At 38.9% G+C, this 24,033-nt stretch overlaps 1 protein-coding gene across 1 annotated transcript; it reads left to right on the forward strand.

Annotated features, from left to right (window-relative positions):
• The first annotated feature begins 248 nt into the window (after positions 1-248).
• On the forward strand, positions 249-23,057 carry LOC115037399 (protein EFR3 homolog B). Its single transcript, XM_029495905.1, has 23 exons — positions 249-830; positions 7,120-7,196; positions 9,108-9,235; positions 10,027-10,177; positions 12,124-12,245; positions 12,550-12,699; positions 14,420-14,554; positions 15,545-15,623; positions 15,831-15,966; positions 16,072-16,233; positions 16,446-16,557; positions 16,699-16,750; positions 17,558-17,730; positions 17,881-17,956; positions 18,291-18,452; positions 18,794-18,925; positions 19,015-19,082; positions 19,236-19,363; positions 19,717-19,808; positions 19,897-19,945; positions 20,057-20,163; positions 20,261-20,310; positions 20,458-23,057. The coding sequence occupies exons 1-23, from the start codon at positions 746-748 to the stop codon at positions 20,561-20,563; spliced, it is 2,532 nt and encodes an 843-aa protein (XP_029351765.1). The 5' UTR covers positions 249-745; the 3' UTR covers positions 20,564-23,057.
• Positions 23,058-24,033: the final 976 nt, after the last annotated feature.

Here is a 24,033-nt window from a genome sequence, read left to right on the forward strand (position 1 = left end):
TCACCAGGCATTTTGCCCGTGTTGGTATCCACTGATGGTTACATTCCTTGAACCTCAAGCCCACTGACTGAATGGCTGTCCCACGGTTCCCCTCTTTTCTCTGCTTTTCTCCACCCTCCTATATCTGTGCCTCCCTGTGTCTCTCGCCCAGAGAGAAGCTTCTGGTGGATAGTGGGGCCCATTGTGTCAGTGAGATGTTTATTAATGAGACAGGAATACAGAGTGAGCAGAGCTGCTATTGAAGGACTAATCGCTAATCTCTTCATTAATACCGTCAACCTGCTGATGTACTAATGTAAATTACAGAGGAGCCTCAAGACGGGGATATGTGAGTTGGTTTACAGCAGGGTGGCAGACTGGTGGCAAACTTTGCAGAGTTGGAGCTGGCTTTTTGTAGAGGCTTCACTGAAGATGAATGTGTGCATATGTGTGCATAGTGTTTTCTTGGAGTCAAACTGGGCAGTTTTGGCTTCATGCGACTGAGTATAGTTTTGTATCTAGCTTATTAATCAGGCAATTGGGAAACTGAACTGTAGTTAATTTTTTGACTATTTGTTGCCATGTTTTAGGAGCTTTCTTTTGAGATCTACTGTCAAATATTATCTAGATTTCTTGTCTCCTGGTTGTTGTGTTACATGTAAATTTTTGGTTTTAGATTAGATTTTTTTGTGTCTCTGAAAGGAATAGTTTGTTTTTGAGTGTGTGTGTGTGTGTGTGTGTGCTTGTGGATTGTTGTTTTCCTGACATGCCCTTGCCTGCCACTGATGTCCCAGCCTCTCAGAGGCTGGCACTGGACTGTCGTACCCTTCTGGACCATCGTGTTGGCAAGGGTAAGTGATAACACCAGCTCTTCTGTTCTGTCTCTGGCTCATCTGTGTCTAAGTTGTAGAAAAAGAGCAAATTTTCAAATTGCTTTCTTACTTATGGTTCTATGAAATAGAACATAAATATGCTATGCAGTGATTGGAAAACAATATTTGGAGTTTAGGTGATGCAGTGTTTGTGTCTCCACTCTTGTTATAAGCTGAGGCCAGTTGCACTGGAACAGAGAAACACTGAAAAGAACTGTGGGTATCTTCAGTATTTGGCACAGGTTGGTGTTGAACAATTAGGACTAATTAAAGGAAAATCTCATTTATTTTCAGACTGGGTCAGATGTAAATGCTCTTAGCCTCAATTTTGACTGATTCATAAAATCTCACATTAATAAAATGTCTGCAGCGTATAGTGTGGAATAATGTAGAAAAAAAACACGAATTGATTTTAAACATTCTTTTTGTGCAGTGCAATCATTGTTGTGCAGGTGAGAAGTATGGAAAGCAGGAGATGTGAGCTAGCTGCTCTGCAGTTTAGTAAACACTCAGTAGTTGTGTCTCTGAAAGGAATACTCAGTAGTTCACAGATTTGCAGTTCTATAGATCTTTACAAATTCAAATACCAGTAAACATGGTTTTAAAATCACACATTTCCTACAATTTCTCTGCTTTAAAAAGGTAGTTGATTAATATGTATAAGAGGTACATGAAGTTATATTGGAAATTTCTAACGGTTACTATGGCTGTCAGAACCAAAAGTTAATTTGCAGTCTCATGAAATGAAGAAAGAGGAAAAAAGACAGACATCTTGTTAGCAACAAAGTATAAGCATAGAAGGAGAAACAAAAAAGCAAAGCGGGAAGGAGGAGGAAAATGTGATGCTGGTAGGGGGTGGAGAAAAAGAGGAAAAAAGAGATTGTGTGGGAGGGAGGTCTTCTCCTTTTCTATACATGTGATGCACATGTCCCTCTTATTCTCTATCCTTCTTTTCCTTTTTTCTGTTTCTCATTCTTCAACTGAGAGAACTGATTAGAAGTACTGTGGTCGTGTTTGTATGCGTGTCTGCATGTGAAAACTGCACTACCCACTTTGGAAGGAGCGCTGTTGCTGTAGACAAGCAGGAAAACCCAAGGTCATCACGGCACGCTTCTCTCTGACGTTGCCTTTCAGCCCCCCTTTTTTGTGTGTGTGTATGTGTCTGCTCAGCAAAGAGACTGTGTATAATACATTGCATCGAGCCGAGCTCTGCACCAATCATGGTGCACATTCATATGCCTTTTAGCTCCAAGCACACGTGCAGGCATTTATCCTAGAGCAAGCAGCGTATGTGCTTGTAAGAGCGAGTGAGGCTGCATTAAGGAAATAGGGACCTGCAGTGAGCGACTCCAACATCACGATTGATGTACGGTAAGAGAAACAATCATGCTTCTGCTGTGTATTTGTCCACTTGGTTTGGCTCTGTAAGCATGTGAGTAATGTGAAGCATCCACAGTGTTCAGCCTGTTTTCCTACATTCTACAAACATGCTTCCTCTTAACATTCTTGGGATAGACTGCAGTGTAACCTCTTCTAAAAGCTCATCATGGGAACTCTTTCTCATATAAGGATCGTCTGTTAAATTACAGTATTAGCGCTTTTTTTTTTTTTTTCCCCCCCCATGTTTTAATCTTCCAAGAAGACGCTGCCTTCAAGATGTTTATTTTCGGTAATAGACATTTCTTACTTTCATTATTTCCCTTGGTTATATTTAGAGTGGTAACATTTGGTTCCCTGCACTAGCAGCACAGTCAGCCAGGTGTTGTAGTTAGCCATGTGAAATGTCTGGGAAAGCGAAAATTAGAAAAGTACTATATGTACTATTCTAAGTTAAAGCAAGGGATATTTTTCTGTCAGATTAAAAAATCATGTGCTTGGACAAATGCTATTGTTTATCGTTACTCTCTAGTGTTACCTGGACATGTTGTTTTATGGTTCATTGAATAGTGCTAATTAAAAATGTAGGTTGCTTTGCTTTGAGTTTCCAGACTATTGGAGGCAAAAGGCTTTGGCTGTTAGGGGTAATGAATTACCAACACAAACACTGTACACTGTAGGATCAAGCTCAGTTTAACATTATTGTGCTTAACAGTGTAGAGCTACTGTTTGGAAATGGGGCTCTAGGCTTGAGATCCTTGTAGCACAGTTTCAGTGCCTGTCTGACCAAATTCATAGTGTCAGATTGGCTTTGTGTCATGAGGATTTGTTGCCAGCTGGTTCTGTACATCAGAGTGTTGGTTGCATTATATCAGTCATGTTTGCTTCCACCCACACTTGATCGAATGAATGCTTTGAATTTGACGCTGAACAAGGATTGATGACAGAAAGGATATATCCACTGTACGTATATCTCCGTGAAATGTGTGCATGTCTGTGTAACACAAATCCATAGATACATTATCAAAAAATAAGGCTCGTCATGACAGAGAGAAGGGGGATTTAAGAAAAAAAAATATATATAGGGTGCTTGTGTATACATTAGTTGGCCACAGAATCAGCCTCGCTCATTATTTCTTATTTGTTAACACTTTCCTCCCCTCTTGTCTTGTAATCTTTGTGTGCTTGCATTTCAGCAAATCAATCCACTGTTTAAAGATATTTTGTCCTTTTTGTTTGCTGATGTAAAAATAGCAGGACTTGGTCCTTCCCCTCCTTCGTTGCTTATGTAATGACACCACTGAAGGAAGACATGCTTTGTAACCATCATGAAAAGTATTAGGTTTTTGCACAGGTCCACATGTATGCAAACATAAACATCTTGTATCAGATTATCCAGAAATCCAAAATATCTTTAATATTCTTTCAGGGCATCAGGACTATATTTACTCTGTCTTGTCAGCCATGTGACTCTGGGGCACAACCAAGCAGTTTTGGGACAGCAGGTGCAGATATGATACAATATGTGCTGGGCTCTGTCGTGCCCACACCCAGCATTGTGTGTATGTTGGTTATTATCTTAACTATTATTGTACTGTAGATTAGTTTTTTACTACTTTTGCTTCAGATATTGATGCCCCTTAATTGTGAAGTAACGTTGAAACTTTAGATTGTTGTTCAGTGCTGATGGACATGTAATGATAATTGCTGATATTATCATACACAATCATGTCTTTCAGAGCTTTCTATGTTTTATTTTTCTCACGTTGGAATGCAATATTTTCTCTCCTCTGTCTGTCTCTCTCACCCTAATGTAGAAATGTTAAGCTGACATCCTGAGGGAAATGGAGAGTGTAATCTGTTAATGTACCGACCCATTGTTACAGGGATAAAAATAGCTTTTTGATTGCCCAGCTCCTTGTTGCACTGTTGTTGTTGTTGTTGTTGTTGTTTTGTTTTTGTTTTTTTTTTTAGGGCTGAGACCCCTCACATTTGTATCCATAAGAACATTTGCATTGATCGTGTACAGATGTGAAGCTTAGCATCCAGTCAGTGAAACAAGCTGAAATTCCTATATAGACACTACCCAAAACCCACTGTCTTCATTATCTTGTTCAGTCTACCAACAACCAACAATTAATAGTTTCTCACTTTCATTCCAATCAAAGTTTGTGTTTGTATGTGTGTATGGAGGCGCGGCAGAGGTCGTGTCCAGCCCCTAAATGAGTCCTCAGCCTTGCAGAGTGGGTGGATGTCGTGAGATTCCCTGCTATCTGTGCTTTTCACCACTGTCTTCCAAATTCCTGTCCACCCACCTTGTTGCTTGCTCTTAGCTCTTTCCACACTAACCCAACATTACCAACATCACCACCAAAACCAGAACTCTGCTTAAATTTGGCATGGCATGCTGGAAGCGTATTTGAATGTACATGAATTTTGTCATTTGTTTTACATTGACCACTCATTGTGATGTTTCATTTCAAGCCACCTTCAAAGATCTAAGACTGTCTTGAGATGTAGAGGGTGCCTTTCTGCTTTTAGTTGAATTTGCATTTGTCTAAAAAAAAAAAAAAAGTTCTGGTGTGTCACACAGTTGGCACACCTGCTGGCAAACAATGACAATAACGTCAAGGTCACGCTATATAAGAAATGACCCATGTTGATGAATTAGTTATAATTAATTGCAGTGAAAGTGCAATGCTTCCACTTCCAGCTCATGATATGAAATAATTTTTTCAACAATGCTTCCAAGGGGAATTCTCTCAGCTACACTTGAAAATATCGCTGCTGTTGACAGAGAGGACAGGACAGATTTGTACTGGACAAAGAGAAAGCCATAAGTAGCACTAATCTCTGAGTCATATTCACTCCACCTCCTCCATCACACTTCCATCTCTGTCTCTATCATTTACTCTTTCCCCATCAGTGTTTGTCTTTTTTTTTGTCCTCCACCTTTCCTTCTCTACACCTGGGACCTGCTACATTTTCATTAAATCAGTGGCGGCTCCTACATGATGGCCCTGGGCCAGTACAGCAAGGTTGGATGGGTGCAGTAGGGTGGGAGGGAGGGAGCAGTGCAGAGGCCTCATTAGTGTTTGAAGTGATGAAGAATAGACTATGAATAGACACAGAGCTCTCAGAGGTGAGCTTGAGCACCAGCAGTGTACCTGCTGTGTTCTTCAGCAGAACTTTAAGAGAGCAGACAGGAAAAGGCCTTGAAACGGAGGGGGCAGTAGTAAATGCTGTATAGCATTTACTTCTAATTCTGTTCAAAGGTTTATCAAGGATATCCTGCCTCCGCTGACTCCCTTTCTCCTTGGTGTAGGTTACTGATAACATAAAGTTGTGTGTGTAGTGAATCAAAGGGACATAGCCGCCCAAAGGAAGCAATTGGTTTGGAGGATAGTCTCCACACCTACAGTTCTCAAACACCTAACTAAACATTTTAAATACACATTTTTTGTGATAATACCCATGTATGACATAGAGTATGTTCTTAGTTTCTTATTGTGTCCCTTCAAGATTTATTTTCAGTTAAGTATGTTGTTGTTTTTTTTTTTTTTTTTTAACGATTGGTTGATAAATAAAATAAAGTTATTCAGCAGAAAATCATCCAATGCTTTGATTCCCGCTTTATCGTTGAAGCCATTTCGAAGCCGTAATAGAAAAGGTGATCGCAGGCTGATTGCAGCTTCTTCAACGTATTTATATTTGTACTGAATTTGTCATATTTAAAGTGTCAGGCTCCTATCATGCATTAAACTACACTGCACTGCTGACAGCATAATGACCCACTTTTATTCAATTCCTGTTTGTCACACCTGAACTCATGTTTCCGTATATTTCTTATGAATGCAGAGAATGCATAAGAAATGTTATGAATAGGATTCTTTGCTTTTTGTTTGTGTGTGTGTATATGTGTGTGTTGTTTTTTTTTGTTTTTTTTTTTTAGGGTAGCTTTTTCCTTCATTCTCCCAGGCTCTCCTTATGACTCACCACTGCTGAATTCCATCAGCCAATGACAATCCAGGCCTTGCTGGTTCCCGACTTGCTTTCTCCTCATTGCAAAGTCAGAAAAAATCACTTTCAGTGTGTTGCACTTTTCTCTTCAAGGCTGTCTTAGTTGGCCAGAGAGAGACAGAGATGGTGTGTGTATGTGTATGTAGGATGTTATTACACAACTGTGTTGACTTAGCTTCATAAACAAGCTCCATGAACCTGGACATATCTCCCATGTTTTTAATCAATCTTGTTATATTAATGATGGCATCAAGCCAGTGCTGTTAGCTTTGGTCCGCATTTGGTTTGTGAAGGGTATTTAAGTTTTGTGGAATAGCAAAGCAATTACTTTTCTCTTGATAGAATTATATGTTTCTATATATGAGTTATTTAAGTCTGTCTGGTCTTTCCATATAGCCTGGTTCTCTACATTTAAACAGATCATTTTTACCAGTCACTGCAGATTTGAAACAGCTGCACCCAATAAAAATGTGCACATTTATATTTTAGTGTACCCCTTTAAAAGCCCCTAAAATAACAGTGATAAAAGAGAAATGATAAGAATACTGTTAGTTGCAGCTTGGTTGCATTTCCATTATTATTTTATTAGCTACAGCTGTGTTCTCCTTGCTGAGAAGTTAGTTTAACAATTTATGGTTAACTTGTTTTCATCATTATTTTTTACCCCTCTGTGTACATTAGGTCATTTTGGTACACTTGCACAGACTGGACTAAAGGTGCTATGAAAATGGGATGAAAAGAACATGCTTGATTGTTATTTTTCCTGTCTCTGTAGTAGCTACATGTATTTCTGTATAATTCAAAATGACAATCCCTCTCTATCCTTCTTTGTTTTTCGTTCTCCTAATCCACTATCTCTTGTCTTCTTCAGGGGTTTGTGGTTGTTGTGGGGCACTCAGGCCTCGGTACAAGCGCCTGGTAGACAACATCTTCCCAGAAGACCCAGAGGTGAGAAGTTCAAGTACCACTGTTTGTGTCTTTACCAATTGATTGTCTTGCTGTCTTTAATGACACATTTTGTACTTGATTAGCTAATAAAATCCCAGGGTTTACTAATTCACTTATTGAATTGTTGGTATAAGTTGCTATAACAAGTTATTTGATTTTTATCAAGATGAGTTAAGTTATTTGAGTTATCTGGTCAAATTCGCATAGAACAGCCTTATCTTTGCTACCACTTCCTTTGATAATTAAGATCTGACTTACGAGTCATACAAAGAATTAGTTTAGGTGGGGAAAGAGCTGATTATTTTTTTTTTTGGGAGAGCAAACATTTCACAAGCACCTCTTCTCTGCTGCAGTAACCCATTAGCCCATAAGATCTGTGACCACAAGTGCGTACATCTAGACCTGCTTATTGTTCTATAAAGAGGGGTTTCTAAGTTTGGTGCAAAGCTGCTGACTCATACTATACCTAACTTCATCCCAGCAGTTTGGGAATTATGAAGCTGTCATTTACTTGAAACTTTATCACATTGCGCATGCATATATTTAACAAAAATCTGATGTTCATCATGTTTTTTTTTTTTTGTTGTTGTTTTTTTTTTGGGGGGGGGGGTATTGCTAGGTGATTGATTATCGATTAGGTACACAGGATGTTTTCACACAGCAGACAAAATCAGAGTAAGCACTGGTCCGATCTCTAAAATAACCCCTCACAGAGGAACAGGCCTTTTTAACAGCACACTCCTGTCATAACTGGAGAGCACAGGTACAGCTCATGGCACTAATGAGCAGGTTTATTTTATTCAAGTGTTAGGAAGCCACGCCAACATGAACTTCTTAAATGAAACACTGTTGTCACACTGATGGCAAAATAGCTTTTGTCAAATAAAACAATTAATTTATTTATTTGATTAAATCAGTTAGTTGGCAAATACTTTTGCAAGTTTATATCAGACTACCATCTGCAAACCTGGCAGGACACAATAACAACCACAGTTACGGAAAGAGCACTAAGTAAAATAGACAAACTAAAGGTTAGTGCACTTGATACAAATTATACAAACAGACAGACAGCTTGTTAGTCAGCATCAGTAGCAAAACAAATACAATGCAGATTTAAGCCAAATATTTTATATATATATAGCAGTAGTTGTTGCAGAATTGGTGAAGGCCACTACAGCCTTAGGTCCTTCTGAACCACAACCCCTGTAGTAGGGATTGACTCTAAAAGTTGGTGTCAGCCATCATAATTTTTTTGATTACCCTTAAACCTAAAAAAATTTCAGATTGCAATCAGTCAAGTGAGCTCACTTTGACTTTAAAACTACTGAAAGAATTTTAAGTCTTCATGATGTCTGACAGGGAATTCCATTAAATTGTATCCTTTCCAGAGGCTGTTTCCCTTGCATGTATGATATTTCTTCGCACAAGATATTTTGACATCGCTATCTATGAAAAGGGCGAGCAAATAAAAATTGTAATGGCTTACTTCCATTTTGTTGGCACAATTCCAGGGTTGTGGTATTGTGTGGGCTGGTTCACTGTCACACTGAATTTGAGCAAAGCCATCTTCATTGTCACCAAAAACACCTATGCTTCTCATACTTGATCACTTTGTTTAAACTTTATCCTGAATTAATTTTTTAGGATTACTTCACTGACATATAGCAATTGATTTTAATCTGAGTAAAGTAGGTCAATGGGCAAAGAGGTGAAACAAGCAATTTAGTTGTACAGTTAAAATTGAGGTTTTGAAGTACACTGCACTGTGGACAAGACTGCTATGAATAGTTACATGTGAGTGGGAACCTGAAACTTTCTTATATGTTCTGTCTTATGTTTCTTTTTCTTTTCTTTTCTTTTCTTTTTTTTTTTTTTTTTCCCGTTATTCCACTCCCTCTGTCGCCCTCCAAGGATGGGTTAGTGAAAGCCAACATGGAGAAGCTGACATTCTACGCCCTGTCAGCTCCGGAGAAGCTTGACCGTATTGGAGCTTACCTGTCAGAGAGATTGTCAAGGGATGTGGCCCGACACAGATACGGGTGAGCAAAACCAATCAATCAAAGTAGTCACGATAAAAACACTTCAGTCGGTAAATGTCTGCAATAAAAAGTATGGATTCATGGCTTTATCGATTGTATCTATTCTTTCAAGCATTAATAAATTTAAATAAACCAAAATTAAAATTCATATTTTAAAATTCTGCTAAAAATTTGGTAAAGATGCTGTTTGTTACAGCCTTTCATGATAGATATTTACTTTGGTGCCCCATCGAAGATTTTCAGATATCTTTTTAATCTGCTTTATAGATTAATCCTCATGCCATATGTCAGATTTATTCAACATGCATCTGGACACATTTTCTACAACTTATTTTTCACATGAACAATTTTTTTGGATAGCAGTGCAATGTACAGGTAGATGAGAAAGCTAGTGGATCAGTATGGAACAAAAGCATTGTGGTTGGAGTTGGAGTAGGATCATAAATGTGATAGTGATGTTTCTATGCAGGCTGCATTTGCTTTCTATGCCACAGAATCTGTCTTCCATCGCTCATGACTAATGCTCCGTGATGATTCTTGCCAATGCAAACAGCCTGTACAGATTACATTTATACTTGGCAGAGTCTCTGCTATCTGTGCAATATGTGAGTCTCTAGCGTTTGTCTGGCATAGTTTATCATAATTTAATCTCTGTTGCTGTTTTCAGCTAGCCATTTTGAAAATATCAGTTTATTTTGTTGTCCGTGTAAGATATCAAGACATTGATTGTATGTTTGCCCACAAGGTCAGTGGTCTCATTCAAATGTGTCTGCATCCTGTGTCCTCTCCAGATATGTGTGCATAGCCATGGAGGCCCTGGACCAGCTTCTGATGGCCTGCCATTGTCAGAGCATCAACCTGTTTGTGGAGAGCTTTCTCAAAATGGTGCGCAAGTTGCTAGAGTCTGACAAACCCAGCCTACAGATTCTAGGAACCAACTCGGTGAGTATCCAGGTTCAGGTTACTAGTAAAGTGATCATCATTTGATTTGTAGCAAATCATACTGCACATAATAAAACTTCTCCTTATTTTAGTATTTTATTTAGTATTTTTATTTACATTGCAAATATTTTTTTCATGTAATTGTAGTTAGTATCTCCACCAGTAAATTTGTGGCAAACAATAAAATATTCAAACCAAGTGCTACAAAGGCTTGGACATTAATTGTTACATTTAGTGAGAGAGTGAACAAACTATTCAACTTGATGCCTGTGTGATGTATTTAAAGGATCTAAGCTTTTCTGTTGCATCAAATTTTACCCATTTCAGTGGATTTAGAGGTATTATGTAATCAGAAGTCGACAGGATCCACTTACTTTTCTGATGTGAGGGTAAAAGGTAAAAGATGTTAACCTTGATGAATTCTCTAGCCGTAATAAGGAATGATCATAGCTCAGTGAGAGAGTGATGGTGGTGGGGTTGGGAGAACAGATTTCGTCGAAGTAATGAGTATCCTCTGATGTGGGAAGCATCAATGCTGTTGGGCAGGTCAGCAGAGGACACATAAAGGAAATCAGATTAGCTGCAGACCACTCTGGCAAAACTCTGCAGTCTTCTATGCAGATTGACAAGACATGCCAGCCTCTCCCTCATAATCTTCTTGGTATCGGCCTCTCTCACACATATTGGGTGGATACTTAAAGCAAATTCAAGCACTCATTCACTCGATAGACACACACACACCTAAGCACTGCATAATTAATTGAGGGTCTCTTCGCTCATTTTCAATTAATAGTATAGAATGTTGCTATATCTGCTCATCTTATTTTGAGTCAGTGTGTCCATTGTTCAACAATATGAGGATGTTGACTGGGTAAATTAAACCCAATAAAACCCACTAGAACTGTTGTCTTAACACAGACCCAAGGCAGACAAAAACTTTCAATTCCTCACACTTAATATACTGTTTAATTTTCAACTTCAACAAAGTCTATGTGTTAGGAAGGCAACTTCCACATCGCATATATGGCTCATCAGAAGCAGACCAGTGTGAGAAAGACTGAAAGGGAGTTTATCACAACAGGACCAGGTATCACAACCAGGTTTTCTCACAGTTTATTTCTGTGACCTAAACTTTGAATACAGCGTGGTTTGTAACACACTCAGCCCCTCAACACTTGCTGGGTTATGTTTCTGTCAGTAATTTGCAGTTACTTTTTGTGGATGTGACTGTAATTGAAAAGACAGCTGTTGGTTGGTGTTTTTAGATTATTCTGCAGAGTTGATGTAAGTTGTCCAGTATGACTGGGTAGCTTCTGATTAGCAACTGCCACAAAAATCTACTGTAGCAGGTGAACAACACTACAGGAGCAGATGGGTTCACCGCATTAAATTCCCTCAATGGTACTTCATTTAAGTTCAGAACCACTCCACACACTCATTTCGGAAACGGTTCATCTTGACATTTTCAGCATTTCAGCACCATTTTGCCCTCGTATTTCAGTTACTGTACGACTGTATTTTTGAAATGGGACTGTACGCACTTGTCTTTACCATCTGCTTTTACTAAAAGAAGAGTTCATATATATTTCTTCTAACAGGGAACATAATTTCTTATTTATTTCTAAGTAAATCCAGCTCATAATTTATTAATTGGAGCTTATGTGAAGCTAAATGTCACAGTTTAACTGCTGACATTTTCTGTCCCAGTAGGAGAGACCCCCTTCTGCCCTGTGTCTTTTGCTCTTAATGAGATGTAATGGTAGAGCAGTTTTACTTGAGTTAAGAAGACTCTTTGCTATGTGAATATTTCATTAGAGTATTTACATTATAAACACATAAAAGAAAAAACTTCTAATACACTCTTGTGTATTAGTGCAAATGTAGAAGTTTTTTTTTTCTTCCCCCAACATAAACAAATATTTACTTGCTGTTTTCCCTCTTCTCAGTTTGTGAAGTTTGCCAACATAGAAGAAGATACACCATCGTACCACCGCAGTTACGACTTCTTTGTGTCACGGTTTAGTGAGATGTGCCATTCAAGCTATGAGGACCCTGACATTCGCACCAAGTGAGTGGACAAGTGCTTGATCACGTCAAAGACAGAATGATTAACTAACTGATGTTTTTAGACTATTCTGGGTCTGAATGATAAAGGCCTATACTTTTCTTCGAATGCTTTTTTCAAAGTGAAATTCTTTTAGAAGTGATGCTGGTGTCATCTTTTTCGTTTTCTGCAAATAGACAGTTAAAAATAGTTTGAGGAAAAACAAAAACTCTAGTAGATGTAGACTAAAATACGACTTTATAAATATTCTCATCCATTTATAGAATCAGTCAGTGATTTCTGCTATCTGCTTCTGTAATTCTTCCAGGATTCGCATGGCAGGTATCAAGGGCCTGCAGGGTGTGGTGAGGAAAACTGTAAATGATGAGCTGCAGGCCAACATCTGGGACCCTCAGCACATGGACAAGATTGTCCCTTCTCTGCTTTTCAACTTGCAGAGTGGAGAGCGTACAGAAAGGTACTTGTTACTATGCCTATGATTGTCTCTTAGCAGGCAAAGTTGTGCCAACAATATGGTGAGAATGTTGATGACATAAAATGGGTCATGGTTGGCCCACCGTGCTCTTGTCACACTATCAATAACCATCATGCAGTCGTCTACTGGTGCTCTTTGTCTTAAATGAGGCCCAATTTTTCCCTGCAGTCTAATAAGACATTGCCCATGTCATTCATCATTATTGCCATCACTGAGGGAGCTCACTGACAGCTCTGCTGCCCTGGTGGACATCTGCTTGGCCACCTGCAGCATCCAAGGACAAAATCACCAGGAGATTAGGAGAAAATCTGAAAGAGAGAGGGGGAAAGGATGAATTGAAGTGCAATGGATGAAAAATAAAAGCCCCTATACAAAGATTGTGAGAAGAAAAATGTAAGACTGGGTGAAAGGCCGATAAAAGAGAAAACAATTATGTTATTGTAAGAAAGACGATGGAGAGAAAGAAAGAAACACAATCAAAAATGCATTTCCCTCCAAGTTCCTCTTTGCTTTGGGTGGATAATGAGGCCCCTGCTGTGCACCCTTCAATCCTTCCCATACTAAGTTTAGCCGATCATTATCAGAGAGAAACCCCACAGCAGTCAGTACAGACTCTAATTAAACTCACAGATGGTGCATTTTTCTCAGCTTTAATCCTTGTGCATAATCATTTAAAGTTGAATTTCAGGCAGAATTCTAACTTCTGACAGTTCAGACTAATTTCTGTAGAAATTTCTTCTGGAGATACAGATATCTTAGTGTTAGAAGTGCCTGCAAGATTGATTGTTTTATATTTTGTATTCTGTTGCCTGCAAAATATTCCTGAAACAATTTAACTCCAGACAATAAATGATCCTCACCTTTACCGTATATGTTACACATTCTGTGTATTGTTTGATGGAAGCAGATTATGCTATGTTGTCCTCATGCTGAAGGCTTCTTTCTAGTTTTCCAAACCATTAACCAAAGCGTGTTTGAAATGCCCTTTTTTTTATTGAACAGGGCTCAATGACAGTAGCTTTTTAAACAAAGCCGTAACCTTTCCACACAACTTTAGAACGCACTTCTGCTTTCTGGTTAAACTAAAATTAAACTGGTATAAATCTCTCTTTTTCTTGGTTTTGTTTTTCATCTTGTTTTTGTGAATTTTAGGCCAATTCAAGTTTCAACTAAGAGACAGGAAGTCACATTTCCTCTACAGCAACAGCAGCAGGAGTAGGAAAGATGTAAGAGTTGGGCTGTTAATAAATTATATCATGATTGATAGACCACCCGAGGCTAGTCAGGTCCAAGATAGAGTTATGATGGAGGTTTTAACTATGCATGAGAACAGAAAAAAATGGTTGGCCTAAACGAGTGTCCCCACACACGGACACACATACAAACTTGCAGACAGACATGGTGCTAATCGATGTACACATAAAGTACGTACCCTCCTAATTTTACTGCAGAGTAAAGTCACCTCAGGAATGAAGACTGCAGTGGCACAGGACTACAGAGCATAAAAAAACGAATCAAACCTTTGCGTAGATGTTAATGTTATTGAATCAATTTGATTTTAAACTCTCTCTTTCACTTTCTCTCCCTTTCTCTTCCCTCCTACTTCACCTTCCCCTACCTCCTTCCCTCTCGTCACATCCTCTCTGTTCTTTCGTTTCCTCTCTTTCTTTTCTGCTTTCTCACTTCCATCGCTCTCAACCAGCCGCTCCCCCTCTCCACTGCAGGCGTCAGAGAAGGAGAAGGAAAGCCCGGTAGAGCTGACGGAGCGCTGTTTCAGGGAGCTGCTGGGGCGAGCCGCCTATGGCAACATCAAGAATGCCATCACTCCTGTGTTGATGTGAGACAATCCTGCAATCCTCCTTTACAAAATCTGTTCTCTCTTTATGATGTTTTCCTTAATGCAGTTGCTGTTTTTTGACATAATGACTAAACCTGAAAGCAGGACGCTTCTCGGGGCACTACTGCGACATTTTTACCTTTACTCTGATTTGCCCAAAGGGGCACAAGGTCACTGCAAGGTTATGCAGTTCTTGATTAGATGTGATGCGTCATTCACAGGAGGGATCTGCCTGCAAGATTCTTATTTTATTAGTTATTGTTCTTTTTGGACAAGATATTGGAAATGCTAGTCTTTCACTGTTTAATGTGGGTGCCGTCATTTTGCATGTTTTATTTAACCAGGAATGTCATTGAGCTTGGTGTTTCGAGAGATAAGCCCTTTTGTTGTAGTCACCTTTATATCTGGATTTTTCCACCTTCTTGCTAGAATCAATTCAGTCTGCTGTTCTTCTGGGAAATAAGCATTTCATTTTTTTTCTCTCACTGTTTGTGCCTGCATGCCTCTGAATCTGAGACAATGTTTATCTCTTTCATAACTCAGTAAAGTTTTTTTTTTTTTTGTGGTTGTCTATCTATCTTTATTTCACTTGGACTTTATCCCTGCATGTCAGCTGGTATTTCTTATCAGTCCTGCTTCATTGTATATTTACTTGGAAGATCTGGGTTTGCTCCAATACAAGTTTCAGACGTGCTGAAAAATATAGCGGATCTGAAATTGCCTTTATTACTCTTTCATGTTTAGTAATATTATAATAGATCGATTGCTGTAATCACCTTGTCTGTGTTTGATAGACATTTGTGAGCCTAGTTGATGGGCTTCTGTCATTTACATTTTTTTTCTTAAAACAACATTCTGATCTCGTTCAACTCTGAAAGACTGAGTTGAAATTCTGGTTTGTCATGAATTCTCCAAGTTCTGTTCCTCATATCTTAATCGCATACAATTAATCTTCCATATGCTTGCTCTGCTTCATCTTTGTTCCCTCAGGCACTTAGATAACCACTCTCTATGGGAGGGGAAGACCTTTGCAGTGCGTTGCTTCAAAATCATCATGTACTCCATCCAGGTGAATGATGCACTTCAACACCTCTTCCTCACCTCCTTTTCTACACACATGCACAAACATTAAAACGAACTGATTTGAATTTGATGATTTTTCTACCATTTCTTCACTTCTCTTTCCTCCTACTTTTACTTGCTATGCCTATTTTTTTATTATTATTATTTTTTTTTTTTAATTGTGGTTTTGTACATTCTTTCTGTTTCTCTCCAGTCCCAGCACTCTCACTTGGTAATTCAGCAGCTCCTTGGTCACCTGGATGCTAACAGCAAGAACTCAGCCACAGTGCGTGCTGGGATAGTGGAAGTTTTGCTGGAGGCAGCTGCCATCGCATCCAGTGGTTCTGTGGGTGAGTAATATTGACATACTTGTCCATATATGTGCATTAATATACCATCCTACATAGTGAATAGGAGTTCAGACAGTTCTTCATTATTCACTGTTTTGTATCCAGGCCCCACAGTGTTGGAGGTCTTCAACACTTTGCTGCGACAACTTCGTCTAAGTGTGGATTATGAGTTGACCGGCTCTTACGATGGCAACACTAACATTGGCACCAAGATCATCAAAGCTCACGAGGAGAGGCAGCTGCAGGAGGCTGTTATCAGGACCATCGGTGAGTCTCTGGATGATCTGTGTTTGGGTGTTTTTTAGTTTATGTGAGGCAGTTTGGGAGGCTTTTACAAGACAGATCTCACTGGTTTTTATCTGTTGACTGCGTACACGTGTGAGTCCTTTGGCTGATTTCTTATGTTTTCCCTTTTTCTAAATGCATTCTCTAACCCTAACCCTCTGATGTTTTTCTGGCTGTCTGTTTCTTTCTCTCAGGTTCTTTTGCCAACACTCTACCAACATACCAGAGATCAGAGGTCATGCTTTTTATTATGGGGAAGATCCCAGTTCCTGGAGTTCATCTAGCTCTGCCATCTACAGGCTCAGGGTAACTCTGCTTGCATCTCAATGCACACACACTTATTTTTTAACTGTACCTTATGCTGTCCCTAAAACATCAGTGCTTTATAAGCAAATCTGTTTTGGGTTGTTTATGAGGCCTTAATAACATTTGCTCTTTCATCCCCAGGCCTGAGGGTACCAGGATGATTCAGATTATGTTACTTAAATCCTTGGTCCAGGTAGGTGCTAATCTACATATAGTCCAAAAAACTCAAAAATATTGTTCTTTACAAAGTTTGAAGCAGGAGGTGAAGGCAGAAAAAAAAGAGACACATGAGCAGTGACACCATCATCAAAGATTTCCTGGGCTGTGTTAGTAACAGGGCCAGTCACAGTGCTTTCAGTGCAAACAAGAAGCAAATTATGGTCAGTCAGTTAGGGTGACACTTCACTTCTCAATGACTGTAAGGAGAAAATGACACAATCTGTGTGTTCTGGCTCTGCTTCTTTGTTGTAAAGGGTCTTTTTTTCCCCATCCTCCTGATATGCTTTCACCTTTTCATTTTTCTTTATGGCTACAAAATTGTCCACCCTCTGAGGAATGTTAGGACAGCAATGCTGTTTTTAAGTGATGTTGTCTACCAAAAGAGAAATCTGTACTGTAAATATGTAAAACCACCCATATATCCAGGGAGCCAGTCAAGGCCAACTGTGTTACACTTAATTCTCACTTCAGCCTGAACAGACCTTTAGGTCTGTTTCCCAACATGTTGTTTTTTTTACATTAAAATTTATATAAATTCCTGTAAACAAAATTAAACATGAGAATTTCTGCAACAGATTGTCATCACATTCTTGACGTGGCTCATAGTTAGTTTTGTTATACCTGCTGTTGTTTAGGCTGCGGCAGTATTTAGCTGGCAGATGTCAATTCATATAATCATATGTAAAGAAGGTATTTTTGGCTATAAAATTTGAAACCCAATCTCACTGTAATTAATTTGAATTGTCATCATGTGTTCTTCCAAATCTGCTCATCATCTCAGGTGACAGCAGGTTTCCAGACCACCAACATGCTAACAGCACTGCCAAACTCGTTCCTGGAGCCACTGCTTTCCTTTTCTCTAACTGAGGATCCAGAGGCTCGACTGCTGGTGCTCCAAATTCTTCTCAGTCTTATTGACCGACATGACAACAGGCCCAAGTTCTCCAATATTAGGTAGTTTGGGTGTCTCAGGGAACACAGTTTTTTTGCATATGTGTATTTTGCAGTACTTAAATTGTGCTATGTTAGAGTTGGGGTTAATCAGAGCAATCTGTACATCACTAACAGTTTGTGTGTATTTTTTTGGGACTTCTCTCCGAGCAGCATCATCTCAGACATCTCTGTGCTCAAGCTCAAAGTTGACAAGTGTTCCAGACAAGACAACTTATTCATGAAAAAGGTACTGTTCTCTATCTGTAGGTGCTCTGGATGCTGATTTAAAAATTTAGCTTTTTTATATATCCTTCAATTCTAAAATTTAAAATGTCACAATTTTTCTGCTTTTCAAAATTTTAATCATAGTCTGGCCGTAGGCAGATAACCTTTCACAAAACATTTCACCTGCTAATTAAAAACTGCTACTTTGCATAATAAGTCATGTAAATGTTTTATGCAAACCAATATTCATATTTTCAGAAGAACTAGACTCTTCGAAATCTAGACTGCTCTCTCTCTGGCTTTCTTTCCCTTAATTCAACTTGATTCATGTTTCTTTCTGTGTCCTCTGCTGACAGCATGGCCAGCAGCTCTATCGACACATCTACTTGGGCTGTAAGGAGCAGAGTAGCGGTCGGGAGCACTATGAGACCCTTTTCGCTCTGCTGGGCCTTCTCAGCGTGGAGCTGGCAAATGAAGAGGTGGTGGTGGATCTTATTCGCCTGACACTCGCATTGCAGGTATAGTCAGATTATACCTTTTATTATATTCATTTATTATTCGGTTTTACATGTAGTGTACTCTGAGCTACAGTTATCTGATAAACCTAGTGTGATCAGTGTTGTAATAAACAAATAACTCAATTCATGTAGGCTTGTAATAATTTCTGTAGCAGAGCTCAAACAAGAAAACATGGAAAGACGTGTGTGTTGAGCAATACACAAAGACATAAAAACCAATTAAACAGATGAAGAATTAGACATTTTAAGACACATCAGAGTTTATCATCTGAACGAACTGTGAAAAGGCACTTTAGAGGTTAAGGTGAATTTGAGTGCCAATCTCTTTGTATCATGTATAGGACTTGGCTCTGTCCACTGATGAGGCCCTGCCTGTTTACAACCGCTGTGCTGTTCATGCCCTCGCTGCCGCCTACCTCAACCTCATCTGCCAGCTCACCACCGTTCCAGCCTTCTGCCAGCACATACATGAGGTCTGACTACTTGGTGTGTATATGTGTGTCTGTGTGTGTGAGTGCCAGGAGTCTGTGCTAACAAACTGCCTTGCTCATCCATCCTCAAGGTGATTGAGGCCAGACAGAAAGAAAGCCCCTTCCTTTTGCCTGAGGATGTCTTCATTGATAATCCCAAGTATGTACCATCCCTATTCAGTTCTCCTTTCAGCCAGACCATACCTATATTACATTTAATATTTTAATTATATTACAATTATACAGTAATGGCAATGAGTGACTCTACTAAATGAAAAAAAAAAAACATTTAATACTCACCTTTTCTTTGCAGGCTGCTATCCTCACTGGAAAAGGTAGAAGGAGATGTATTGTTCCTCCAGTCGAAGATCACTGAGGTCCTTGGAGGAAGTGGTTACAACACAGAAAGACTGGCTACGCCATATGTCCCACAGTATACAGGTAAAGATACTGTACCGTATCTCTTGTTATGATCTCAGCATAGCAAAGTCGTAGAATTCTAAAAAAGATGAATGTGTTTTCTCTGTGACTAAATAACTGTCTATTGGCATTCAGCGTGGTACCACTTTATCTAAGTGCTTAGCAGTCCCTAAATGGAGATGCAAAGGATTTAGTGTTTTGTTGAAATACACTTCTTCAGGGTTCATTCTTCTTAATCTCTGCAGAGAGAGCCAGGGTCATATTCTTTCAGCCTGCCAAAGTTTAGTTTAGTATCCCTGGTTTTTGTTCAAGGTGACTTGGTTTTTACCTTTTCGGTAAATTTCGGTAAAAGAAACTCTGCATTCTATGTCCAGATGAGGACCGTCTGTCCAAGAGGAAGAGCATTGGTGAGACCATCTCACTCCAGGTGGAAGTGGAGTCCAGAAACAGTCCAGAGAAAGAAGAAGTAAAAGCACAAAACCTTACGTTTTTTTTATGTGGTTTTTTTTTTCCCACCTTTCATGACTGCTTCATTGTTTTTGTTTGTTATACAGAGAACACCCACAGAAGAGATCACATTTGAAACCCTGAAAAATGCGATTGGTAAGGGCACTATTTCTATTTATCTTTGAACTGTCAAAGCATTATTGCAGAAGAATTAGGACTTCCCAATTGCGTTTTTGAAATGAAAACTTTGTGTCTCCTGGCCTCTAGTGGACAGTGTGGGTATGGAGGAGCAGGAGAGGGAGCGGAGGAGACTAGTGGTGGAGAAGTTTCAGAAAGCCCCATTTGAGGAGATAGCTGCCCACTGTGGAGCCAGGGTACAAAAATGTTTTAATTTTATGCTTATAGTTTTTAGTATTTTTCCGATTTCCGCCTCATCTTCCTGTCTAATGTGATTAATTCTGTCCTGTCTAGGCCACTTTATTGCAGAGCAAACTAAATCAAATCTTTGAGATCACAATCAGGTAAGAGGCAGCGTTAAATTAGGTCATATCTGTAAATTTTTTAAAAGGGCATTAATGACATCAATGGCAGTGATAGTGACTAAGTGTATGATAATGATGATCATGGTGTTGACTCATGACTGCGGTCTGTCTCCTCTTCAAATTCAGACCACCACCAAGCCCATCTGGAACTATTTCATCAGGTTACGGCCAAACTCAGAGTCGATCTGTACCCATCTACGAGATGAAGTTCCCTGACCTTTGTGTGTACTAACCAGAAAGTCCGCAGCTATGTCGCAGAACTCTTGAACGCTAAAGGCATTTGAGAGAAGCAAACGGATTGTCACTGTAAAGGCGTCTTGACAACTGAATCAGACAACCACAGAGGGATGAGAGGGAGCAACAGTTGTTTGATGCCAATTAAAGAACAAGCCACTTTCTGTTAAACTTAAGTGTCTGAAAGGGCCATATTTTTGCTCTATAATTGCTGCCAAAACAGGCGCGCTAATGTAACTGCAGCACTAAAAAACTTTCCTTAACTTATTTCCGTCAATCTCTTTAATCCCTCAATGTCTGTGAAAACTCAGTTGATTGATTTTTAAAGTCAGACATTTCCAAAATTTTGAAAATAATCCCATTTCTTTAGAATGAATTAAGTTGTTGCATGAACTGGAACTGAAAAACCTTCAGAGCACTGCTAACATCAACATTTTAATATCCCTAACAGGGTGCCCTACTACCCTTTATAACAATATTAGATTAACATTTCTCATTTCTTTTACTTTTTGTTGTTGTTTTTGTTTTATTTTCTTGTCTTTTGCCTGGAATAGTGTGCTACTTAGATGCATTTTTATTTACTTGGCAGCGTATTAATTGACTGAAAGGTGGAGAAATATTTACAAATATGAGATGATTTTTTCCCATCTCCCATGTTACTCAGCTCATTAACAGTGTTAATGCTTTTCCCCTTTTTGTTTTGCCTTTTTAGTGTTAGCCAAAAGTGCTTTTTCTTTCATGACATTCATAGTTTTTTGTTGTTGTTTTTTTTTTTTTTTTTTTTTTTTGGCTTACTTTTTATTCGAATTATTTGTATTACCCTCATTATTATTGTTATCACCATTATTATTATTTTTGTTGTTGGTGTCTTTTAGCAGTGGTTAAAATGAAAGATAGCTGCTTATCTGTTTGCTGCTCTCCAAAGTGAGTGTGCCTTACAGGTGACTCATAGATACACAAAAGACCCAATGCACCACAGTCAACCTAAATTTCTGAGGATGAAAAGTGTTTTCCAGATCAAACATGAGAAAAAGGATCAGTTAATTTTTATTTCCCCCCTCACTTATAAATGTGTATATAGAGAGAAATATAATAAAACTTTACACAGATGTACAGAGTAGGGATGTTCTTGTGTGTATATATTGTATAGTAGTTCTACTTTTAGACTGCCACTGCAATGATTGTGCCCATAGATGAGTGAGAAAGATACTTAATTGATATTCAGATATTTTTTACTAAGATTACAAATCAATAACCAGCAACACATGGAATTAGAGAAGTCCACAGTTGAAATCTGCATCATGCCAAGGTGAGCTGATCACACTAGTGAGCCCATCTGATAAAATCTTACAAGGAAATCAGGTTTAGAAGTCAATGTTAAATTTATTCTTAGCCACAGTTTTTGAGAGGTTTGAGCACCATTCGCTATCGTGTATTGTTGTCATGGCGTCCTGAGTCCCACTGTAATGAGTTTTTACTCTGTTTTTACATAATGCTGCTGTGGCAGCCTCCACGCTGCCAATGCAACTTTTTCATACGGTAAGATGTAAGTCTAAAAGCCATTCTGTGTGTTCACAAGCACACTCACAGGTATAAAAATAAAGTATAATGGCAATAATGTGGCACTACCCTGACTGGCACAGCCCTGCTGTAGGTAGCAGATCCTTTTTTGTGATTTTAAATTGTACCCTTTTTTTGTTGTTGTGGTGGTGGTGATGTTGTGATGGTTCAACTTTGTGATGTTTTTAAGGGACTGCGCTTCCTTCTCTTGTGCTTCTGTGAATTAACTGCTTTGGGCGTGGCACATGTGGCAGCCATCTTATTTAATGGTGATGACAATGTCTGGTTTGTTCTTGATTATCATTGGTTGCAGGCCAGTTGACTGTGTTTGTTGGGTTATTATTTTTAACAGTGTGTCCCTGTATGTGTATTTATGTCCAAACATGCCAGTGTAACAGATTGTCAGTTCATGTTTACCCTGTCGTCAGTGCAGGAGTGTTTGTGTGAGTGGGTTAATATGTTCATGTGTCTCTTTGAGCATTCACCCAGATTCTGTGTTTGTGCCATCATTATCCAAACCAAACTCGGACACAGTTTAGAGTTTTTGTCCCTTTCAGCCACATTAACGAACAACTAAAAGCATCGTGCAGCTGTCTAAACCTTCCAGTTACACTTTGTAAAACTGTCTTTTCAGCAACTTGCAACTTTGCAGTGAAGACGTGTAACTCTATAAGTCTGCTTGTTGTCATTGCATAGTGTAATATTAACTGATGGTAATCCAACCTTACTTTGTCATTACATGTCTGGTTGATAGATCTGTTTACAATGTAGTGCTGTAGGTCAAATCTATACATTCTGTGAACTTTGCACTTTAAAGACTGGATTACCTAGTGACAAAGGCAGCTTTTACATGGAGAAAATGCCTTATGAGTGTCAAACCTGACTTTGCATGCTAGTGGTGTTGCCGTCTTGTAAAATAAATTTGTCTGTAACCATAAAAGATCTCTGGTTGTGTTTTTATGATTATCATTGACGAAAGTGTAATCCCGATAAAAGAGAAGGCTGTTTTCTGATGTGATCCGTCTGAGGAGTGTCATTCTGACTTGACTCCAGACAGATGGCAGTCCTCAGCTGCTGTTCTCCACAACCCTGTAATGGTGACAGATTTTTTTTTTTTTTTTTACTCATCTGATTGGATGCTGTGTCATAATTGAATTGTGCATCTATATGTGAGAAGTGTCTTTTTCTTTTTCTTTTTTTTTTCCTCTTGCAGTCCTTAACAATGTGGTGTTAGCTTAGAGTATCTGATTAATGGGCAGGAAAGGGAAGATGTAACAAGCTGAGAAAACACTGACGTCACTACAGCTGATGTTTTGGAGCTGAAGGAGATAAAATAGAAGAAGAGGAATGGATTTTGCCATCTCTTTGAAATGGTTAATGGGGGATGAGTGGCATTCACAAACTGGCATTGTCCTCATGTCTCTCAACAATAGCAGGCCCTGAAAAGGGAAATGACCTCCTTGGCCTTATCTCTATGAAGCCTTCAACCATACCAGAAGCCTTCCCTACAAAAAGACCCCTCCTGGACCACGAGGGCCCTGATACAGTACCACCGTCCCCATCAAATAAAATTTCCTGTATAATAATAGGTTCAGCCTTTTACATGACATGAACCTTTTCGATCTGTCACCGTATTCCACTTTCATTTTATATTACTTATTATATATTATCTGAAGCTTTCGGACAACGGTATAGACAATATTACATGGCTATAATAATAATCATGAAAGATGAAGTAGTGTTTGCTCTTCAAATGAAACACATCAGACAGTTACCATTATTTGCCACAAACAGAATGACCTTTAATATTACATTACTTTACAAAAAACATATGCTATGTAATAAACTGCTATGCTTTTTAAAATACTTTCCACCATTTCTATCGATTGCCCCTGATACGTTTGGCAT

The sequence above is a fragment of the Echeneis naucrates genome, chromosome 24 (assembly GCF_900963305.1).
Source record: "Echeneis naucrates chromosome 24, fEcheNa1.1, whole genome shotgun sequence".
Classification (NCBI taxonomy): domain Eukaryota; kingdom Metazoa; phylum Chordata; class Actinopteri; order Carangiformes; family Echeneidae; genus Echeneis; species Echeneis naucrates.

What these genes read in the sequence shown, in the direction of transcription:
- LOC115037399 (XM_029495905.1), top strand. Translation starts at nt 746, where the DNA reads ATGCCCTTGCCTGCCACTGATGTCCCAGCCTCTCAGAGGCTGGCACTG. An exon ending in ACAACTTATTCATGAAAAAG is followed by an intron (nt 17,957 to 18,290) that starts GTACTGTTCTCT and finishes CTCTGCTGACAG; the next exon opens with CATGGCCAGCAGCTCTATCG. An exon ending in CTGCCCACTGTGGAGCCAGG is followed by an intron (nt 20,164 to 20,260) that starts GTACAAAAATGT and finishes TGTCCTGTCTAG; the next exon opens with GCCACTTTATTGCAGAGCAA.